General features: G+C 40.6%; 1 protein-coding gene across 1 annotated transcript; it reads left to right on the top strand.

The window, feature by feature from the left end:
• The first annotated feature begins 685 nt into the window (after positions 1-685).
• On the top strand, positions 686-19,630 carry LOC146394060 (paired amphipathic helix protein Sin3a-like). The gene is made up of 21 exons (XM_084944895.1): positions 686-909; positions 3,586-3,802; positions 4,009-4,194; positions 7,066-7,172; positions 7,315-7,636; positions 7,722-7,973; positions 8,103-8,255; positions 9,315-9,470; positions 9,849-9,935; positions 10,040-10,158; positions 10,478-10,703; positions 11,278-11,394; positions 11,649-11,887; positions 11,965-12,148; positions 12,364-12,943; positions 13,065-13,234; positions 13,552-13,725; positions 13,843-13,935; positions 14,382-14,476; positions 16,760-16,967; positions 17,534-19,630. The coding sequence occupies exons 2-21, from the start codon at positions 3,608-3,610 to the stop codon at positions 17,750-17,752; spliced, it is 3,882 nt and encodes a 1,293-aa protein (XP_084801021.1). The 5' UTR covers positions 686-909; positions 3,586-3,607; the 3' UTR covers positions 17,753-19,630.
• Positions 19,631-20,110: the final 480 nt, after the last annotated feature.

Raw genomic sequence — 20,110 nt, 5'->3', positions numbered from 1 at the left:
CTGGTATTGGATCGATTTTCTAGCTGTTGTAGGAGATTTTGTGAAAATAACCCACTTTTTTTATTCCTTAATCAATCTCTACTGATGCCAAAAAAAAATAGAAAAAAAAAAATTTCTAGGAGCACTAATCAAGGTCCTAGGTCTAATAATAAGATCAGTGGTATTAGAAAAATCTCCAGGGTGGTTTTAACAATGAGGCAGAGAACAGCAAGTAGGAGGGTTATACAGGTATTTTAATTGTGACTATGTAAATATGTCCTCAGCCTTGGAGATCAGTGTGTGCAATTAAATTATTTAGCTCTAAGGTACACTTACTAGCCATATCTTATTTTATCAACACATGTGTGGTGTCATATCAGAATCAGTTGTAGAATAATACATATACAAGCCTAAATATCAGTGCAAATAAATACTTATTAAATGCACTAACTGTGTACGTTAGTCATTGTAACTGACAAGAAAGTTACTGAGCTTATCTGTTGAATTCAGTATATTGTGCCGTACACGTAATGCCATGGAAGGCGTGCTGCCTTCCATGGCATGCTGATGACCCTGCACTTGGCATGACCATAGACGCCTTTAACCAAAGGTATGGTACAGGCCTGGCCCACAGCCTTAACTGTATTTGTTTTCATTCTGTAGTGCTGACCAATCCCGGTTCAAACTGGGAGGAGACCAGCCCGCCCTTCCCAATAGACACACCTCTATGTTCAAGGAACACCGCTTCACACACACACTGTTGTTAGCGACGTAGCCACTACGGCCAGTTTGATTTTCCACATTTTCAATTACGACTACTTCTTAAAACTTCGCTTTTTTTCACCGTCGGGTGAATGCACGAGTAGCGGCGTGTTGGTCGAGATCCCTTCCACTGGTGGGTCAAGTTGTTGCTGGTGGCGGTTCCCCGAGGTAAGTTAAAGTGGTGTTAGCTGGCTAGCCGGAGAGAGTCTGTAGTGATGAGGGGGGTTGGTTGTTGTGCTAACATAGCAATCAGTTAGCTACTAAATAACCTTGTCTAGTCTCCAAATAGTGAGCCAACGCGGATTACTTTCTGTTGCTGGTGTAGTTTAGTGTTATAGCAGAATAGTGTGGGAGTTTATTTGCGGTTGCGTTAACTTGCAGTGTCGATAAGTCAGTGAAACCAAGTCGCTGGTTAGGTTAGCAATCTAAGAGCGGCGACCATGAACTAGCTTACAGGCTAACCTGACAACATGTATTTTTGATCACAGTTTGTTCTTGCTACAACTGATTTTTATTGCTGGATCGGGTGATGTCAAAGTAACGTAACTGACAGATAAGTAGTTTTGGCTGGGAAGAAAAAAAAATCATTTTTGCAACTTCTAGCTTAACTTGCCGTTTATGCGACATTTGCATTAGCTATGCGAAGTGTTAGCTTGTTGGCTAGCTGGTGTTCTTCTTGAGCTAACCACCTAGCATAGCCAAATTAATTACTGACCATGAAACTTAATTCAACTGCCCCAATTGTACCGGTACCCCGTACGCTACAAACTAAGCCACCGACTGTGTTGCCGCGTTATCTGATGCGATTAGGTATGGCTGTTTTCTTTTCGACGTCTTCTACCCAACGGCAAGGGTAACGTCAGGTAGCCAGTATGTTTTGCTCGTCTAATGTTTTACTTAGACTCCCGTTTACTGAGGGCTGTTAACGAAGACCCGGCTGTGACAAACTGATATGTTCCGGTTTTTTCTCTAACATTTAACTGTCAGTCTGCACGAAGCAGAGGGTAACTTGCTTTCCACATAACTTTGAAGCTAGAACTGAAGTCAACGTCAGCCATCTGACTAGCGAAAGCGGTCAGCTCACCGAAAACCGATAGCCTTACAAGCTCGGTGTTTGGGAGAGAGGGGGAGGGGATACGACAGGGCTACAGCCAGCGAGAGAGAGACAGCGCCTACATGCCTGCAAAACGTTGACTGTCGGCGAAATTTCAAGTTTCTTTTAGTCCTACTTAATCAGTTTCGACACAATTTACTATCTGCCGTATTTGCGTAGCGCTTCGGCATAGAAATTCTGAAGCTGGATACGCTACAGACACGATCTCGGCGAATGAAGACCGTACGCTCAGCCGCCGTGTTTTCCGAAATTGGTTGTGCGCGGCAGTGAGGCACAATGTCTCCTCTCCTCTTAGCAAATGCGGTGACGTTTGCTTAGGAACCGTCGATAAATTTCTGTACTGTACACTCATGGTGGGCGCTGTGCTTGCAGCTACAAGTTTAACTTGTTACGTTTTCTCAAACGTGTTGTTTCCACACCCCCGTGTATTTTTTAAGTTGTAAAATATACAAATAAAACGTAAAAATATTAACTTAAAGTCTAGTCATCGGCGGTGTTCGCATATGCTTAAAGTTTTACATGCGACGGAATGCTTACAGGAGAATGAATGGCATAACCAATAGGTTTGTACTTGTGTTATAAAAAATTATTACAGGAGAAAAAAATGCACATAATACATGTGCATTGAATGTTATCATTATCATTTGCCTCACTGAGTCGACTCAATGACAGCTCTGGCAGCGTCACTCTGTCTTAATGTCTTTTGAAAGACGGTCCCTAGCCAGCCGCCACAGTCAGTCTGCTGAACATGATGGCATGTCTATTTACGGACAACCTTAAATAATCACTTTTGCTCATAGCTTTGTTTTTTTTTTCTACTACTACTTTTATGATGGAGTGCGTTGGTATCTGCATTTGTTTTTATTATAATAACTCAGTAATAAATAAATACAGAATTATTTAAGTTAATTAAAATATGTCACTGTAATGGTTGATGAATTAATCTGTCTATCAGTTAAATCAGGACTATTCAGCCAAAAAATGTACACAGACTATATCTGTCAAAGAAGGTCTGTTTTCACACCACTGTTAGTTCTCTCAGAAGACCACCAAATATCATTGGGTTTAACCTCTCTAGCTTAAGTCCTGTAAAGCCTCTGTGTACACTGAGGAAGCACAATGAAGCAAAGCAGATTGGTGTCACATTCGGAGCTTAGTTATGCCAAATGAGTGTTGTTTGGAAGCCACTGCTTAAAGCCCAGCTCTTAAGCCACTTTGCAACAATTGTCCTAATATTTGTTGCCGTTACCTATCTGTGTGACGCTTGTGAGAAAAGTTTTGCTTGAGTTGTTTATAGTGAAACTCAAATTTAATTTGACCACTGTGACTGAATGAGTACTTACTGTTGTTGTCACTGTTAAAACAATGCAGGCCAGTTTATTATCTATTTAATCACATGCAGTGGTATGTTAGACCGCTTTGGAGATCACTGTCAGCCAGAGAGAAAAATGCTAATCAGCATGTTGCAGTTTCCACTTGTAAGTTGCATGTTAAAGGTGAGAGGCTGACCAGCCCTGAATTTGTTTAAACAGTTGATGTCTTTGCATGATGATTTGTGCAGTTATTATTGCTTAAAAGTATTCTCTCTCTCTCTCTCTCTGTATGTGTGTGTATATATATATATATATATATATATATATATATATATATAATAATGTGGGTGTGTTTAAAAAAAAATTGCCAAATGCTAACAGCCTGTAAATTGTCCATCGTTGTTTACCCCCCTCTAGCCCTTTTGACTATGAGTATATAATGAAGAGGCGTGTGGAGGACCAGGAACCAATACTTGCGCCTCAGCAGCAGCTATTACGCCGACCTCAAATACAAGGAATTACAGAAAACTTCCAGCACCGGGCCCTTGCCCCGGCCCCTACTGTAATAGAGGCACCTGCAGACAAGATGCAGCCATCGACCAGCATCCAGTACTCTCTTCCCCAGGGCTACCAGGTATGATAAATCTTCACAGATACCTGAAGAAGTGTTTATATTATATTATTTAACAATGTGTTTAAGAAGTAGGTGTCATTTTGATTTGATTTTCTTTTCCTTTATTTTGCAACAATGTAATCTGTAATATTTACAATACTGCTAGTGACATGGTTAATCTTGTCTAAATGTCTATATTATATAAAATATCTATTTCTTCCTCAAAGGTTTCTGCAATGCCTCAGAGCACAAGTGGACATGGGCATGGACACAACAGTACAGCACCACACGTTGGTCCTCACTCACACGCTCTAGCAGTGCCGTCACAGGGCCCTGCAGTGGTCCAAGGTCATGTTCATCCACCTGCACCCATGCCTTCAGCCACAGGACAGCAGCAGTTTCAGCGGCTGAAGGTATCTGTACATCACCACATATATGAAAACATGAGGACCAGAATAAACCAAAACAGCTGGTCATCCCGAGTGCACAAAGGCAAAAAGCGAATGCCTTTAAAATTACATTGTGTCTGCATGCTGAAAGGATAGAGTGAGGAGTATGTTTTGTAGAGCAGCAACAAGCTTCATCTTTCTACACAGGAGGCATTCAGATACATACACATTGTTCACCCTTTGTTAGAGGTGAACAAAGTCCAATAGACAACGGCAAAAAAGGGAAATAGTCTTGAAGCTGGCGTGCTTGTTATATATGGCTTTTCATCAACATCCTAAACCTTTTCTACTTATCAACTTATAGGGTTGGGCGATTAGTCGGATTTTAATGCCAAATTAATTACCGCTGTGGCTTCCAGCAGTTTAAAAGAAATCAGATGAAACAATTACTTTTTAACATTCATTTTTGCTACATGGACATCTTTTCTCTCTCTCCCTCTCCCTTATAATCAAGTGCACCACTTCCCTTTTCACCAGTGAGCTTTTTCCCCCCTCTCTAAAAGCTCAAAGTCCCTGGTTAATACAGCAAGATGAGAGATTATAGACATGGAGCTAAAAATTCACAATATTTTTTGAAGGTGAAGCTGTTAAAGGATTATTAAAAATTGCCTGCAGTGACCTTTGTCTCTACACCTTTGAAGTCGTCATATACCTAGACCACATTGGGCGATGCACAGCAGGTAACAAATCTGCACAGTTGAGTCAATCTTGAGTCTTCTGTTCGGGTCTTCTGGGACACATAAGTCTGCTGCCACCTTGTTATCATATATCCCAGTGTATTTTTCAGTCCAGTGAAAATCAGCTGTTGCAGAAAACTCAGCCTAGTCAGGGCACTTCTTTTCAATTGATTTTTGTTTTCAGTTGAATTATATTTAAAGTTAATGTTTAGTTAAAGGGACTAAATAAAGTATTATTTGTCAATCATTACGTTTTTGGTATAGTTGAGCAGCTTTATATGATCTTGCTATTTGGTGGTTTGCCATTTTAGAATAGAGTAGCCCTTATATTTTCATTGTACCTGTACAATAGGGCTGCCACCCATTGGACGTAAAACGTACAGCTTATTGCACCAGCAGCATCTGCTCTTATATAATTATCATTAGCTTACAGCTTTAAGTGTTTAAGGTATGTGCTAACTAAAAATAAAGACAAGATGATATTTTATTAAATTTTAATGAAATCTGCTGATTGTTTAGGTAAAGTTTAATAAACTAAGCTCTCTGCTCCTTGCTATCTTAAATCTAACAGGACACCGGAGTATATTCTCGAGCATCTCACACTTCTGATAATCAGTTGTCTGCTTGACGTTTATTCAGCTGTGTAAAAACTATAACTTTAATCTCAGCCAAACCGATTTACTCAGGAACAAATAAAATACTAAAAAAAAAGCCAAACAATAAAATTTGTAAGTTATCTAAGTGACTTCTATATCATGTTTAACCTGAGTAGCAAAAGACCGCGGTAGGTTTGAAAACGATTTGCCGGGAGTCCGGTGTTCTCACCGGCTCCAGCGAGCCTTGCCCCCGGCTAGCTATCGAGCTGGTGGGTAACAGACGTCTCCGAAAACGTCGGAGCGCTTTTGAAAATATGTGGTGTCTTGATAAACTGAGCACATATTTGAGGTTTATACAGTTACATTCTTGCCTGAAAATATGTTAAACGTTTATTTTGTGACCCAGAAAGAATAATAAGAGTAATATTAAAACTAACTAGCTGCTGCCATTGTTGGAAACTGAGCTGGGCCGCGCTATGAATTCTGGGACAGAGCTACTTCTTCTTCGGTGTTTAACGGCAGCTGGCATCCTTGTACATGCAGTGCTGCCATCTTCTGTTTAAATCCGTTATTACACTCTTAAATCCTACAACTTATTCCTGCGTCTTTTGGGATTTTACAAAGCTTCAAACGACGCGTCGACTATTAAATTAGTCGTCGACGTAATCGTGACTAGTCGACTAATCGTGGCAGCCCTACTGTACAATAAATAATGGGTGCTCCAATGCCAACTGTGCAGGATAAAAATATATATATATAGCAAAGATATCAGGAATGAATAGCAAACAGAAGAGACAAATTAGAGGAATATGTACAAAACAATAGAAGGGCACACAATGGAGAGCAAAGTGACTGGAGGTAGTGCAAAGAAAAGACTCAATCTGAATAGGGTCCATGTGTGAGTGGCCTGAGTGATGACTGTTACTCAGACCATGTCTCAGATTGGTGAGGCAGGGGCCTGTTAGTGGGTCTGGAGGTGTGGGACCTGATTGTCCTGAGGCACCGACCACTGGGCAGAGGGTCAAACAGGTGGTGGGCGGGGTCCAAGGGGTCACCTGTGATGGCCCTGGTTTTTCTGAGACAGGAGGCTCTGGAGATGACCTCCAGGGGTGGCAGAGGGTGTTAATTACCCTCTCCACAGCCTTACTGTTCTCAGTAGTGGCCCATGCGTACAAAACACCCAGGCAGTAGGAGAGCACGCTCTCCACTGAGGAGCAGTAGAAGGCCAGCAACCGTTTCTGGTCCAGATTATTTATCCTCAGGACAGCCGCTGTTGGGCTTTCTTTACCCAGGCGTTGGTGTTGTGGGTCCTGATGAGATCATTGGAGATGTGGGTGCCCAGAAACCTGAAGGTGGAGACAGATTCCACCCATTTTCCATTTATAATAACAGAGGAGTGGACCTGTCCGTGCCTCCTGAAGTCCATTATGAGCTCTTCTGTTTTAAAGATGTTAAGCTTCAGGTTGTTTTCTGAGCACCAGCGGGACAAGTTCTCTGCCTTTGCCCTGTCTTGCTATTTTGGTGGTGATCATTTGACAATCTTCTCCATTCTCTTTTTGTAGGTTGAAGATGCCTTGTCTTATTTGGATCAAGTAAAACTGCAGTTTGGGAATCAACCTCAAGTTTATAATGACTTCCTTGATATCATGAAAGAGTTCAAGTCACAGAGGTGAGTTTTTGTTTTATTGCCAGTTTTTCTTAACATCTGATAAGAAAAACTGGTATTTTACCATGACACCTAAGTGATCTCTATGAACCCAAATGACAGTGTTTCAGAAACTAAAGTACCAAAACTTGTTCTGTTACTACAGCATAGACACTCCTGGAGTCATCAACCGTGTGTCTCAGCTTTTCAAGGGCCACCCAGACCTCATCATGGGTTTCAATACTTTCTTGCCACCTGGATACAAGATTGAAGTTCAAACCAACGATCTAGTCAATGTGACCACGCCAAATCAGATCCACTACATCACACCACACGGTGTTTCTGTTCAGAACATCCCTGCAAGTGGAGCACCCAGCCAGCCTGCCCCCAGCCACCACCAGCACCAGAGTCTGCCACAGGCTGGCTCACTCACTACCACCACCCAACCACTTATCCCTGCCCAGCCTGCTCCAAATAAAACCAGCAAGGTAGATAACGATGTTCTTTATTTGTTTACATCTAGTATGACAGATGCATTAAATGACCTTTTTCACTTGTTGTTCTTCTAAACAGCCAATTCAGTCTCCAGCCCATACACCCACCAGCCAACCCAATCCATCTATCCCATCTTACGCCTCGCCCCGCTCTCCTTCAGTTCAGTCCCACACTCCTGTCAGCAGCACACCATCCAGTGGGCCACCTATCCAAAACAACCAACCTGTGGAGTTCAACCATGCTATAAATTATGTCAACAAGATCAAAAACCGCTTCCAAGGTCAGCCAGACATCTACAAAGCTTTCCTGGAAATCCTGCACACATACCAGGCAAGGAAATATACACAGCATTAGACTGTTATTAAGATATTATAAGATATATGCAACTGCAAAATCAAATGTGAAAGTAAATTTTAATTATATCATACCTTGTATATTTATAAAAATATATATTTTTAGAAGGAACAGCGAAATGCTAAAGAAGCTGGAGGAAACTACACCCCAGCACTGACTGAGCAGGAGGTTTACACTCAAGTTGCAAGACTTTTCAAGAACCAAGAGGACCTGCTCTCAGAGTTCGGGCAGTTCCTGCCTGATGCCAACAGCTCAGTGGTGAGTCTCCAGACATCACGGTCAATTCTTTTGTTAAATGTCCCTGCAAATATACGTGGTATGACTAGGAGTTACTGGATCCTTGTAACTGTCTGTCTTTTGCACTTTTCCTTAAAACCACTTGTTTGCATTGGATATGAAATTGATTTACAGATGGGTGCCAAGTTAAAAGAGAAACCAGCATAAAGTATTGTAGTATTGTGTTGGGCCACCATGTGTTGGCAGATCAGCTTTGGTGCACCTTGGTGTGGATTCTCCAGGTCTTTAAAGATCTGGACGGTGCATCCGTCTTCCAAAGATATTCCCGAATACTGTTTCGAGCGTAGGGAATACACTAAGCTCAAGTCTGGGTTGTTGCAAGGTTTTGTTCTGTCCTTCATAAGATTTCTTACAGTGCAGATAGTGTTTTATTCTGAAAACTCATTAGCTGTTATATGCTATTGTTGCGTTTGGCTTCCTGCTTTCAGGAGGCACATTACTGACAGAAAGCTGCTAAGGGACTTATGAGCTCTTAGTAACTACAATCAGCTTCAACTCCACAGAACTGCTTTTTAGTATGTTTACAGTTTTCTTTTGTTTTTACAGCGTTTGTGCAAAACAAGCAGAAGAGAGTTTGTTTGAGGAGCTGGTGCTAAAGGGCTTGAGTCACACAATAGGTGCACAGAAGCCCAGTGTATGATGCATTATTTTTAGCTCAGAATCACACATCACTACTCCGGTAGAACCGAAGCATAAAAATAGAGCTTGGAAGGAAAAGCACTGGTTCACTTAATCGAATCAATGGTATTTACACAGGGCTCGCAAAATCGCTAGCCCGACGTCCCGGAGCTAGCGATATCTCCGGTCGGGCGACCAAAATCTATCTCAGCCCTGCCCGTTGGGTTATCATATAGCCCGACGGGCAGGGCTGAGATAGATTTTGGTCGCCCGACCGGAGATATCGCTAGCTCCGGGACGTCGGGCTAGCGATTTTGCGAGCCCTGTTACATAATTCTCTTTGCATACTGTTAATTTTGTTGTCTTGCTTTGTTGAGATCATGTGTATTGCCCATTTTTTAGCTACTGAGCAAAACAACACCAGACAGGGCCGAGTCGGTCCGTAATGATCATGGTGGTACAGTAAAGAGACACTTCCTGAACAACAAACAGAGACTGAGCCAGAACGGCCTTCCAATCAGGAGACCCTCAGGCGTGGGTACCACACCACCTGTCAAGGTATGTAACCATCTACTCTCTGACTCTGCATATATTCAGCTGTTTGTACTTTAAACCAGAAAGGTAATATTTCATATATTTTGTATGCATTACATGTAGGGTGAAACAGGCCTTTTTTGTTTCAATCAGTGAAAGCCTACAATTAAGAAGTATGGACAATACATTGACTCCAGATATCAGCCCCCAGACAGTTTTGACAAAAGCAAAACATCTGTAGTTTCATAAAAAGAGGATTTACTACAGAACATGTTTATTAGATTGTGTTAGTAGTACAACCCAAGTTCATCAGACAAACTGGCAATTAGGGTTAGTAAAATCTACTCAAGACTCAGACATATGAGGGCCTCCAACAGTCAACATCTCTTTACACCATTGCAGAAGAAACCTAAAATAACAGGGAAGGACCATGGCATGAGTGACGTGAGCAAACACAGCACCAGCACTGAAACAATGTTCTTCGAGAAGGTCAGTATTGTCATTTTGAGTGTTGGTATAAAGACTTTCACTGATCTGTGATGAAAATAAATCTCATTTTGCTTTATTTGTCATGGCTGCAAACACTTTAACAGGTAAAGAAGGCTCTTCGAAGCTCTGAGGCATATGACAACTTCCTACGCTGCTTGCACATCTTCAACCAGGAAGTCATTTCACGCACTGAGCTGGTCCAGTTAGTTATCCCATTTCTTGGGTGAGTTTAAACATACAGTTTTTAGGTACTGAATGGGGCATACCTGTGGTCCAATTTTGTAACTGACTGGTTCAGTACGTAATTCTTGACTTTTTATCTCGTCTTTCTTCTTCATCTTCTTCTTCTTCTTTTTGCCAATAAGTCAGATTTGACTTTAAATCAAACACTGTTTTGATACATAACATTACATAATGAAACTTTAATTACCCAAATGTAAACCAGTAAACCACCTGCATTTGTTTGAAATATGTTGCTAACATTTAAACCCTAACCGCACCAATAACTCTGTATTTCACATATGTTGTGGCGTGACTGACAGAAAATTCCCAGAGCTTTTTACATGGTTTAAAAACTTCTTGGGCTACCGAGAGTCCAGTCACGGAGAGTCGAGCCATGCAGAGAGTTTACCCAAGGAGCGTGCCACAGAGGGTATCGCCATGGAAATCGACTACTCTTCCTGCAAGAAGCTGGGGTCCAGCTATAGAGCGCTGCCAAAGAGCTTCCAGCAGCCCAAATGCACAGGAAGAACACCGCTGTGCAGAGAGGTGAGTCGTTAAAGGAAGTCGGTTTAATAAAGGTATTTGTCTTACAGTGTACATTTTATCCTTTGTCCTCGGGCCACCAGGTACAACAACAAATGTATTTGGCCCACACAACGTCCTCTGGAGCAGAAACTGATGTAAAGTTCAGATGGTACCTGTAGTTAAATATGTCTTGAGCAGACAGCAGATGCCAGCAAACTTGTTCTTAGTCGATCAGTGGGTTGGTGGAAGCATTAGCGATCATTGAACTGTTTGGCTACATTTAATGTTACCTTATTATGTTTAAGTGTCTAGATAATAAGTTAGGATATGATCTGCTTACTGAAAAACATATTTTTAATTTTATAAACTACATGAACTGTTTTTGGCTGTAACTAGCCATTTAAATTTAGATAATGAGTGACTTCTTTGATCAACTGATGTTATTGAACCCAGTGTTTCACCACAAAATCAAGACATTTTTAACTAGATTAAGTTTCATGCATTTTTATTTTACTGCTACATAAATATGAAATGCATCTCATATTTAGAGTAACAATAATGTGTTTTCACTGCATGTTGTAACATCCTGTTGCAGGTTTTGAATGACACATGGGTGTCATTTCCTTCATGGTCTGAGGACTCCACATTTGTGAGCTCCAAGAAGACACAATATGAGGAACACATTTACAGATGTGAAGATGAGCGCTTTGAGGTAAGAGATACTCAGTCCACCCACGCTCCAAATGAAAATAAGACCCTTGGATGTAGAAGAGGTTAAGAAGATGGAATAATGGAGGTTCTTTTACATAATATGTGTCTTTTACATAAATGTCTGTGTGATGCGATTTGCTCAGGAGTCAAAAAATCACAGGAAAAGATCTCACACCACATGAACTGTCCAGGTGCCCATTTCAAAATCTGGTTCTGTTGAAATTATTCATTTGAATGTGATTGTTCCTTTTGTAGCTGGATATTGTGTTGGAGACCAACCTTGCCACAATCCGAGCCCTCGAGACAGTGCAGCGGCGGCTCTCTCGTATGTCAGCGGAAGAGCAGCTACGCTTCAAGCTGGACAACACAATGGGTGGCTCCTCAGAGGTCATTCACCGCAAAGCCATCCAGCGGATATATGGGGACAAAGCTCAAGACATCATTGAAGGACTCAAGAAGAACCCTGCTGTGTCCATCCCCATAGTTCTAAAAAGGTAACAGTTAGATTTTAGTGTGTCCTCCTCAGCTCACACCTTTACAGTTTTATAACATCTGTTTCTTCTGTTTTCAGATTAAAAATAAAGGATGAGGAGTGGAGAGAAGCCCAAAGGGGCTTCAACAAAATCTGGCGGGAGCAGAATGAAAAGTATTACCTGAAGTCACTTGACCATCAAGGCATTAACTTCAAGCAGAATGACACCAAAGTATTACGCTCAAAGACCTTGCTCAATGAAATTGAGATGTTATATGATGAAGTAAGTAAATTGTTTTTAAACAATATTATTTATTTGTTATTTGATATTTATAAATGCAGAATAAATCTAGACTGATTCTAAGTTTATTGCCGCAGTTATCCTTGAATCAAACAATAATGCTCCACTTTGTAAATGGTTTTAATGTATTTGGCTAAACTGTAAATTTCGTAAAACATTAAAGTCTAAAATGCTCCTGTATTATGTATGTCCTGTAGCGCCAGGAGCGGGCATCAGAGGAGTCTGCTACACCGCCACCGAATGGCCCACACATGACTCTGACCTACGACGACAGCCAGATCCTCGAGGATGCTGCTTCCCTCATCATTCACCACGTCAAAAGACAGGTCGGCATCCAGAAAGAAGACAAGTGCAAGATCAAACAGATAGTCCACCACTTCATCCCCGACCTGCTGTTTGCACAGCGAGGTGAGCTCTCTGATGTGGAGGAGGAGGAAGAAGAGGACGAAGACACGGAGATGGATCAAGATGACAGCAAGAAACACAATGGCCTGCCAGGCAGAAGCCCAACCAAGTCCAAGCTCCTGTTCAGCAACACGGCAGCTCAGAAGCTCCGGGGAACTGACGATGCCTACAACTTGTTCTACGTGAACAACTACTGGTATGTCTTCCTTCGTCTTCACTACATCCTCTGTTCTCGTTTGCTACGAATTTACGGGCAAGCTGAGAAGCAGATCGAAGAGGATGCTCGTGAACGAGAGTGGGAAAGAGAAGTGTTGGGGTTCAAAAGGGAGAAAAACGAAAATCCAGCCATCCAGCTGAAGATGAAGGAGCCAAGTAAGTGAGAAACTGACTTTTTTAACTGTTACGTTTTGCTATGAACCCTCTCAGTCATGGTGCGTCATACTCCTCAATTCCTCCATGTATTACTCACTGTGTGTGTGTTTTCTGTCTGCAGTGGATGTTGATGTGGAGGACTACTACTCAGTATTTTTGGAAATGGTTCGCAATCTTCTGGATGGAAACATGGAGCCGGCTCAGTATGAGGACTCCCTGAGGGAGATGTTTACTGTCCATGCCTACGTTGCCTTCACCATGGATAAACTCATCCAAAGCATTGTCCGGCAGGTCAGCACATTTTAAGATTTTCTCATTTTAATTCATCTATTTGTTTACCAATTTGTTTATTTGCTCGTCTTCAAGGTACAAAGTCTTAAGAAAAAATACATTTTTAACCTTAGAGTGGCATCGCGAGCTGTAGGCTCGTTCTTAAATTTGGAGAAGAAAAAGGGGGAAAATAAAATAGACATGCTCCTCACGTCAAAACTCAGTAATGCCTCTAGTCGATGAGCAAATGTACGCATCTATAGTCACTGAAGGTGCTGCTGTTTTGATTCTACATGCTGATGTGGACACACAAGTGGCATACTAACCTACTCTTACAGCTCCAGCACCTTGTCACTGATGATGTGTCTGTGCGTGTGACGGACCTGTATCTGAGCGAGAGTTCCAATAAAGCCACGGGGGGCACACTGCCCACACAGGCATCGAGGGCCACCGCAGAGGGGGGATACCAGCGCAAAGCAGAACAGCTTATGCCGGATGAGAACTGCTTCAAGGTACAAAACAGCACGGAAATGAATAATTATATTTTAAAACAGGCTGACTTTATTTTGTTTTTCTCCCTCAATAAGTATTTTTTTCTAATTCTGTGTGTGTTGTCTCGTTTTATCCAGATGATGTTTGTGAAGAACCAAGCCTCTGTCAGTCTGGCAGTAGAGCTCCTGGATACAGAAGAGGAAAACTCTGATGAGCCTGCAGAGGCAGAAGTAAGACTCACAAAATGCAATTCATGCACACAGCAGTTTATTAAGTAGACATGTAGTATATGTGATGCTGGGGTGGCATTGCTTCGTGTATCTCTTGATATGTTTTGCTCGTCAAGAATTTTTAGTATAGCACTAGTTATCAGGTAATAGTTTGATATTACGATTTAATAAATTGTCAAGCACTAGTCATCTCAGTTTTAAACTTTTTAATCATATTCCTGTATTATAAATTCCTTGTACTTGGTGGTTTACATACACATGTACCTCTACAAACTAGTGTTGGCTATTAATTTGTGCACCTATGATTTTAAACCCTCCTACACTCTGAGGAGTGTCACATGGTCCAGAATGAAAGGCTATAGCCTCCAACCTGCTTTCATACAGAACCTAAATGTATGTCTTTGTTATTTACATGGTTGGTTGCTGTTCTGCTCTGTCCTCCATAGAAGTGGTCAGACTACGTAGGCAGGTACCTGAACTCAGATTCCTCATCCCCAGAGCTGCGTGAGCATCTGGCCCAAAAGCCCGTGTTCCTCCCCAGGTGAGGCTCCAGCCATGTCTCCCTCTTGTCTGCACACTTTAAGCTTCTGTCCCGAGGCGAGGCTCTAGTCAGCTGAGCAGCCACTCAACTGTTGCCGAGCCAAACCAGCTGCCAAACACAAGTCATTTTTGTCAAGATAGAAACAGAGGCACCTCAGCACAAGCCTGACTTTGAAAGCTAATTGAGAAAAAAAAAAGAAAGAGGAAACTGTGTGGATGTGAGCGTGCTGCCTGTTTTTTGTAAGAGGAAATTTGAGGAGTTATTAGTTGTGCTCGCGGTGCCTGAATGTCCGCCTGCTAAGAATCTCACTGGCCGTAAATTTAACTTCTTCAGTTTGTTTTGTGACCTCTGCCTCACATGGAAGCACTTTACACGATCATCTTTTTTCTTTTTCTTTTTTTTAAAGTGAATTTATTTATTTATTGATTCCTTTTAATGGGAATTTTATTTATAGTAAGTAAAGTTTTTATAGATGGTTTTTGGCTTGATTGTGGGTTTTGAACTTTTTTCCCCTTAGAGTGCTAAAAGAAGAAGAATCATTAGTTCGATTATTCACATTGTATTGAACTGAAGTGATGAATGATTATGTGACGCACGAATAGAAGTCGATAAATGCAAAAGCTTAAGGCAAAACAAGGATTTGTTCCCTTTTTATTTTCCTACGATGTTTTGACAAAAACAGATTGAGAGAAACTTTTGTTAAAAGAAGAGAAGGGACGTCATGGTTTCCTTATCATGCCCTTTGTGATTGTATTCAGATCAAAGGTCCTGTATGTGACTTAATCACTGTTTGAAACTGTAAATGTTCAAATGTTCACTTGTTCACAACTGTTATACCCAGTGTTATGTTTGTAACAATTTTCAGGGGAAGCAGTGCACTCACGTTACAACTTTTTGTTGTCGGTGAGATTTTTTTTTTTTCCTGGTTTGAAAGAGATTAGTGATCTTAGGTTTTCTGTTTGTTTTTTTGTTTGTTTTTTAACCCTGGTTAAGCACATTATCTGCAGCACTTGTACAGAGGAGTAGGGTTTGTAAATAAAATGATTGTCTAAATTGTATGCTCATATGTTGGTGTATTTCTTTCCTGACACCTCAGAGCTGTGCATGAAGGCGTGAAGGCTGAGTGTTGCACATGAACATCTTTTGAAGCATCTTTTTTTGGTGTTTTTTGTGTTTTTGGTTTTGTTTTCTTCTCGTTACTTTGAGATGGCTGTCCATTACCATATACGTATCAAACAACTTCTTAAAAAGGCAAAAAAAAAAAAAAAAAAAAAAAGCTCTTGAGTTTTCTCTTTTTTAACCCATTGCATAAATCTGACTATGATTTCCTCAGTGGGCTCACCCACATCATGTCTTCTTTTTTCTTTCATCAAATCTATGAGAGATCAGCAGCACAAGAGATTTAAAAAAAATAATAATAATAATAGTAATAATTGGCCTTTCCTCACTCAAAACAGAAAAAATCAATTTTCACTTCTGTTGGGTCTTCATCTCATTTTCATGACACTCTGGTCAAAGACATTGAAATACCCTCTGCTCATATTTTTTGGATTTGGTATCTGGTCAGGCAGCAGTTTCCTTTTTTAGTGTTTGTGATGTGACCGTTTTTACTTGAAATTGGCCTCACTGTCATGTCTTTTAAGTGGAGCCCTGAATGCAAAAAATGCTTCATGGTTTCAGTCTTCGCTCACCTTTACCCTCTGTGGTAAGTACACATTTAAACCTTTCATTCAGGTGGGGTGAATAATTGCTTTTTTTTTTAAAGAAAAGAAAAGAAAAGAAAATTGCCTGCACAAAATCGGGATGAATCCAATTGTTTGCCAAGCATATTAAGATTTGGAAAAATGTGGCTGTGCAATGGAAGTGCACTGTACAGAGAAATGACCGCTGCCTCTGCTGCTCTTATAGATCCACATTTCCCACGAATGATTTGACTCCCTAACTAATTATCGCTGGTTCTTGGTGAGTTGGATTGCATGGGTTTAAAAAAACTACAATTCTTTTAAAGGGACAGTCCTCTCAAATTTGGAAATACTGTTCTTAAATTTGTGTACGTGTATCGTCTCTGACCTTACATCTTAGGCTTTAAAATTGATCAGTAAGTACTGTCAAGCACAAAATCGTACCATAAAACTTTCTCAAGTGAAATTGGATATTTCCTTGTTTTTTAAAAAAAAAAAAAAAAAAAAAGTGATGTATTCTTCTGATGTGTGGTGTAATCAAGAAATTTTCTGTAGCGTCGCTCAGTATTATTCATGGCTCTCGATCTTTTTTGGCCTTTAGGAATTTGAGACGGATAAGGAAGTGCCAGAGAGGTTGGGAGCAGCTGCAACAGGAGAGAATGACCAAAGGCTCCTCGGACAAGTCGCAGGACGGCAGCAGCGAGCTGAAGATGGAGTGCATGTTCAAGCTGAACTCCTATAAGATGGTTTATGTCTGCAAGTCAGAAGATTACATGTACAGGCACACAGCGCTCACACGGGCTCATCAGGTAAGGACGAAAATTAAGAGGCATGTGTTTGCCATGTTGTTGTAGTCTTGTCCAGTAAGCTTCAGTGTTAGAATTGTACGGTAATCATAATCAATAATCATAAAACAACCACAAGTATTTAAATTTGCCTGTGTGGTCCTGCAGCAGTTTTTTGTGATGGCTAGAAGTACAAAGATATTTTTCATTTATTTTATTTGTTTTAATTTAGATCAGTCTTATAAAAACGTATGTGTCATACTATGATGTACTCCACATTTTTCTCATACAAGCTAATGTTCACTTGATTTGTATCCAATTGTCGATGGATGAGAATAATATGAAAAGAATAATTTTTATAGTCTTTTGAGACAATAGCTGTTTCCCCCAGACTTTACTTGGGCAAGACGCCCAAGTACATTTGGCAACTTTAGCATTTCTCATTTTTTTGTCTTTCTTGTTTTTTTCTTTCCCCCCTATATCGCTGACAGAACATCCGCAATTGGTTTTGGCTATAGGACAGCCCTTGCAGTTCATGTACACACAGTTTGTGACGTTCCTTTGTGCCGTGTTCCTGTTATCTCTTTCAGTCCCACCAGCTTGTGAACACACGCCTGCACAGACGCTTTCACGCCTGGCTGGATACTTGGGCCAAGGAGCACGTGACCAGTGACATGGCTGCTGAAAGCCGCAAGTGGTTCATGGGAGATGGACAAGAAGGCCTGTTGGCCTGCACCACGACTTGCAGCCCTGAGGTGCTCCATTATCTCAACATTAACAAGTACCGGGTGAAGTACAAAACACCGTAATACTTGTGTCTCAGCAAACTGGCTGTTAACGTGTCCACACAACAAGCTGCCAAGGATGAATTCTCAGAGCTGCCGTTACTGGATTCAGTTGCCAAAATTTTTGTGAGGGTTTTTCAATCCATGATCCAAACCGGATCTAAGTTTTCCTTTTTTCTTTTTTTTGTACCTGTTGCAGGAATTTGTCTCTAAAGCGTATGCTGCAAACTCTGCAGCAGATGTAATATGGAACTTTTTTTTTTTTTCAAAATTTGCTGTCAGTATATTTGAGTGGGTGGCAGCAATTTATAATGTTAAAGGCACATTTTTACATGAAATGACTATACAGAGGAAAAACACTCAGAGCATCTGTTTCCATGGTGCAATTCAGTGTAAAGGTTTTCCTAACTAAAACTCAGCAGCTTAACAGTGAAAAGTGTTTGATAAGGAGCAACTTATCATTTTACAGAAGATAAAAACAAAACGACCTCAGCTTCTGTGTTTAGGTAGCAAAAACAAGTTCAAGTTACCTCTGTTAAAGTGTGTGGACGTGGAACTTAATATGGGTTCCTGCTGTAAACTTGTATAGCCTGTGAATGTTCTCCCTTTTGGTGGTAAAGGTGCAATGGTGCACTCTATATATTAAAAAAAAAAAATCATCTATAGTGATTGCTGGGTAGATGCTCGGCATTAGTTCCAGCATTGTGTATCGAGTACAATAACTTATGACTGCCCAAACACTTTGTGTAAATATGTTTATAAAAGTAGTTTTTCGGGTTTTTTGTTTGTTTGTTTTTTTTAAACAGATGTCACTGAGGTGTAGCGTACATCAGAGCGCACAGTAATCAGTCTTTAGCTGGAAATTGAAGAAAATTTTTATTAAGAAATACAAAATTTTACTTTTTTTTTTTTTTTTTTTTAAACCAAAGGCTCATGTTCTACTGAACATGTGATCCCTGAAGTCTTTGTTTCTACATGATTGGATCAGTTCTGTGTGTTTCTACCTTTTAGTCTTCAGACATCACTCGTGGTTTTAAGATGATTGAATGTAGCTGAGCAACAATTTGTCCTTTTTTTTATATAATTTTTTTAAGTTCAGTATACTGTATGTATATAGTACTGAAGTCTCATCAGTACTATCTGCTTTTTGTGTATTTAAGCAAAATGGTTAGAATCTATAAGACAGGTTCAGTGATGTTTTGCCACCTATGAAGACTATATCTTTTTTTCTTGTGTAAGGTAAGTGCTAATGACAAACACTGACTGATGTATAGTATGAGACTGTCAGCTGTGTGACTTGTGTACAGATTAAGGAGCAAGGAAAAAGCAATAATTCCTTCAGTCACAGTTTGTCTGTTTGTATTTGTGGCTGAAGTACAAATGTGAATGTTGTATGCCCTTAAAAGAGGGATGTAAACTACGCATTTTGCCTTTTCCTCTCAGCAGTTTAATAAAATTGGAATTGGCCCTGTAGATAATGTAGGTGAGGTTAGATGGAAGATGGATATCTATCACATTAAATGCTGGAAAGCATGTTTCACATTAGAAATATACATATTCTTAATATAAACTTCAACACATTCAGTTCTTCATTGTTAATACTTTTCACGTGGATCATTACATAAGCAGGATGGAGGTCCAGAGAAGAAGCTGCCTGGCAACATGACACCCTTTGACACTTTCAAAAAAGCAGTGGTCAGTAACCTAACCAGCTGCAGACAATCTTGGAACAGTTTATATATTACTGTGTTTAATATAGAATACCACAGGAAGCCCCGGGGAGCTGATTGTACATTAAGACATTGTTTGTACTGCGTTTAATATGTCTCTTCTCTTTTATGATGTTGTACATGATTGTTAGTATGGTGTTTTGGCATTAAACTATCCTTTGAGTAGACAGAAGTTCAGTTCACGGTGTCCTTTTTCATTTCTGCCATTGTCACTTATGTTTAATCTTATGTCCCAAGCCCCAATCCTATCCTTCATTCTGGGTTCAGTTTTGCCATAAAAGCCTGTTAGTTACTTTTAGATAGTAGATTTACCATCACTGGGTTATTAGGCGCACATAATGAGCTATTTATTAATTTAAGTATGACATGACAGCATCTCAGTGTGTTTAGGAATGTAGACATCGGCAAATTGAGCATCTTTGGGCTGATCCGTTTCTGAAACTGACCTACTGGGAAGCATCTGAGGTTTTTAGAGAATGATAAAAAATCTCCAGTGAGCGGCGGCTACAAGCTGATGGGGGTGATGCCCAGTGTGGTCTGCTGCTGCTGTAGCCCATCTGCTCCAAGGCTGAATGTGTTGTGCATTCAGAGATGCTGTTCTGCATACCTTTCCTGTAACAAGTGGTTAGTTACTGCTGCCTTCCAGAAGAGG

This window comes from Perissodus microlepis, chromosome 1 (assembly GCF_051167445.1).
Source record: "Perissodus microlepis isolate ML-2025 ecotype Zambia chromosome 1, ASM5116744v1, whole genome shotgun sequence".
Classification (NCBI taxonomy): Eukaryota; Metazoa; Chordata; class Actinopteri; order Cichliformes; family Cichlidae; genus Perissodus; species Perissodus microlepis.
This window is presented reverse-complemented; position numbering and strand designations above follow the sequence as displayed.

Bases quoted from the DNA above. Each gene is read 5' to 3' on its own strand.
- LOC146394060 (XM_084944895.1), top strand. From the start codon at position 3,608: ATGAAGAGGCGTGTGGAGGACCAGGAACCAATACTTGCGCCTCAGCAG. The intron at 7,637-7,721 runs GTAGATAACGAT...TCTTCTAAACAG, and splicing joins CTCCAAATAAAACCAGCAAG to CCAATTCAGTCTCCAGCCCA. The intron at 12,149-12,363 runs GTAAGTAAATTG...TATGTCCTGTAG, and splicing joins TTGAGATGTTATATGATGAA to CGCCAGGAGCGGGCATCAGA.